At 40.8% G+C, this 2,743-nt stretch overlaps 1 protein-coding gene across 1 annotated transcript; it reads right to left on the bottom strand.

Annotated features, from left to right (window-relative positions):
• Positions 1 to 1,521: 1,521 nt before the first annotated feature.
• Positions 1,522 to 2,491, bottom strand: LOC101312348 (transcription factor bHLH135-like). The gene is made up of 2 exons (XM_004299336.1): positions 2,193 to 2,491; positions 1,522 to 1,718 (listed from the first exon to the last, which is right to left on the bottom strand). The coding sequence occupies exons 1-2, from the start codon at positions 2,319 to 2,321 to the stop codon at positions 1,569 to 1,571; spliced, it is 279 nt and encodes a 92-aa protein (XP_004299384.1). The 5' UTR covers positions 2,322 to 2,491; the 3' UTR covers positions 1,522 to 1,568.
• Positions 2,492 to 2,743: the final 252 nt, after the last annotated feature.

Here is a 2,743-nt window from a genome sequence, read left to right as displayed (position 1 = left end):
TATATATATATATATATATATATATATATATATACACACAATCTGTTTCTGGTGCGGACGTCCGTACGAATTTTCATCGTTTCTCCACCATTCCAGCGCCGGCGACGCCATTTCTTCTCCCCGGCGTGATTCCAAACCTCCCCCGACGATGTTGAAGAAGAAGGCCGAAGAGATCGCGATCGGAGGTCTATGCAGCAATCTCACTCAGAACTTCACGACCAATCATGGTGGACCTCCGATCATGATCTCTCCGGCCTTCTTCTTCATTCCAACACCGTCGGGGGAGGTCTGGGATCACGCCGGGGAAAAGAAACGGCATCGCCGGCGCTGGAATGGTGGAGAAACGGCAGAAAACCCGTACGGACGTCCGCACCTGATAATCCTTATATATATATATATATTTGATTTAATATCAACGGGTAGACATACACTACTATTAGTCGATTCTAGGCCTGAACATATAGAGACACAATTTATGTTACTAAATATACATATTAACATATACCTTGGTGGACCCTTTTCAGGGTGGAGTGTGCTCGATTCTTACTTCACCTTCGGTGCAGTCCATCTTCATTTTCTCTTTGCCAGGCGTCTCCGCCTCGGAGTTGGCTAGGTTCGAGTCGCCTCCTCCCTCATCGGTGCCCCGAGAATCCCCTCCCTGCTGCAGTGTTTGAATCATGCATTGATTGGTGTGAAACGAGATGCAGGGCTAGTTATGGAACCTTTTGGTAAGAGAGCATGCAATACTTGTGCTCCAATGAAGGTAATTACCTATGATCTTACTTTTTTACATAGTCCGTGAGGATCATGTTTATATTGTTTTTGTACATCAGTAATATATAATATATGGACTGAAGTCCCCTTTTCTAATACATCTGTGGAGAGATTCTAGATAAAACGCCTTTCACGCATGAGATCATATTATTAGACGTGCAATTGCAATAGTGGAAGCTGGAGAAGTCAATGTTTGCTTATCCTCTTGCAGCTTTTGAGGCTTATTTTGAGTAGTGAAAGTGCATAGCAAGGGCTACCCATACTTCTACTATATAGAGAACAGAGTTTACATGCACCCATACTTACACTGATTAATCAAACAAGCAGAAAGGGTCGGCCGGGATAGGGTTTTTACTGATCTAAAGTAAACATCTAAAATAGGGATCGATGCTCGCTTTCTTTCAATAATCCATCAGGTTAATTAAACAAGATTACAGAGATAAAATCGAGTGCTCGAACGAGATGAGATATATTGTGAAAACTGATGATCAGAGTCTTTTATTATATGACATCAACTCCTCAATCGTAACACACAGCAGTACAAGTACAGCTTTGCCTAAGGATCTTCTCTGGATATCGATCATGATCATTAACCAGCGGCTACAGCTTTAGACTACTACTGAACAAAAACCCTAGAAAAAATGAAAACGCTAGAGAAACAGATGAAACTGAGAAGATTAAACGATGCCTAGCTATTACATAATCTTATAGTAGTAAAGTACTGATCATCATCTAATTGATCATAAACATGCGACGTCATCATCCTGAATTAACTGGCCCCCCGGTTCTCTGATCTATTGCAAAAGTAAGCTCCTGATTACGGCAGCTTGGGCCGTGTCAGTTGTTGCCAACAGCTCCGACAGTCGCTCGCTTAGGTCATCCACCTCTCTGTGCAAGTTTCTTATATAGTTGCACGTTTCCTGTAACACCGTCGATGCTGAGACCTGTATATCACAAATCTAATTTGATTACTATCTCTTATCCAGTAACAGTCTACGTGATTAGATTCTCTACAACTTCCAAAGCATAAATTTTTCTTCTTTTATTTATGGACACTCGGTTTTGCAAACAGTATAACACTCTAAACTGTATAATGCACCAGATAATTTCTAGGTAAGAATATAATCAATATATAGTCCTTGTAAGTTGTAAACTGATGAGAAGTATCAGTAAACAAGATTATTGAACACACCCCTACTATCAAAATCTCCGCTTTTTGATCGATCTCTTGATCAGGATAAAGCAGAAATTGACTAAAACAGTGAGCCATGGCCATTAGTTAGACACTGATTAGTTGCTCAAGGGTTTACACTAGTGATCTCTCGCATGAAAGAGAAGCTATAAACATGAAAGGAGAAAAATAAACGAAAATGATGACAAGTACTAAGGAAATGTATATAGGTAGATAGTTTTTTTACCTTGTCGGAACGTCTACTGTTGCGAATCTCAGGAAGAAGCTGCTGCAACTTTGTGACGAGATCATTGATTTGATCATCAGAGATTCTCGAACCACCAGATTGCCTAGATCTTGACCTTCGGGTAGACATTCTTTATGGTTTACGGATTGATATGGAATACAATTAATACTCGGAAGAGAGAAAATGAAAGCTAGCTAAAGCTTAAGAGAGACAAATGGGAAGGAAGCTGTGAGTGTCGGAGCTTTAAGGGAGTGTGTTCAAGTTATATAAGAAGTCGTGGTTGGGGGAAAAGAGAATATGTGTTGGGGAATGGGGAAGGAGTATACGAGTTATGGAGCTAAGTTTTGTGTTGCTTTGAATTTGAATAGAGGAGATGGGTCGGTGTAGTTGCACAAAGACACCAAGGCGTGGGATGTTGGTAATGTAGAAGAGAATTGAATGAGAGAAAAGGGGTGGCATAGCTCTGTATTTAAATAGGGTTTTGAAGCCAGAGAGAGAGAGAGAGAAGAGAGAGAGAGAGAGAGAGAGAGAGAGAGAGAGAGAGAGAGAGA

The sequence above is a fragment of the Fragaria vesca genome, linkage group LG5 (genome assembly GCF_000184155.1).
Source record: "Fragaria vesca subsp. vesca linkage group LG5, FraVesHawaii_1.0, whole genome shotgun sequence".
Classification (NCBI taxonomy): domain Eukaryota; kingdom Viridiplantae; phylum Streptophyta; class Magnoliopsida; order Rosales; family Rosaceae; genus Fragaria; species Fragaria vesca.
Note: the sequence above shows the minus strand (reverse complement) of the source record. Positions and strands in the feature narration are given on the sequence as shown.

Bases quoted from the DNA above. Each gene is read 5' to 3' on its own strand.
- LOC101312348 (XM_004299336.1), bottom strand. From the start codon at position 2,321: ATGTCTACCCGAAGGTCAAGATCTAGGCAATCTGGTGGTTCGAGAATC. The intron at 1,719-2,192 runs GTAAAAAAACTA...TGTGATATACAG, and splicing joins ACAGTAGACGTTCCGACAAG to GTCTCAGCATCGACGGTGTT.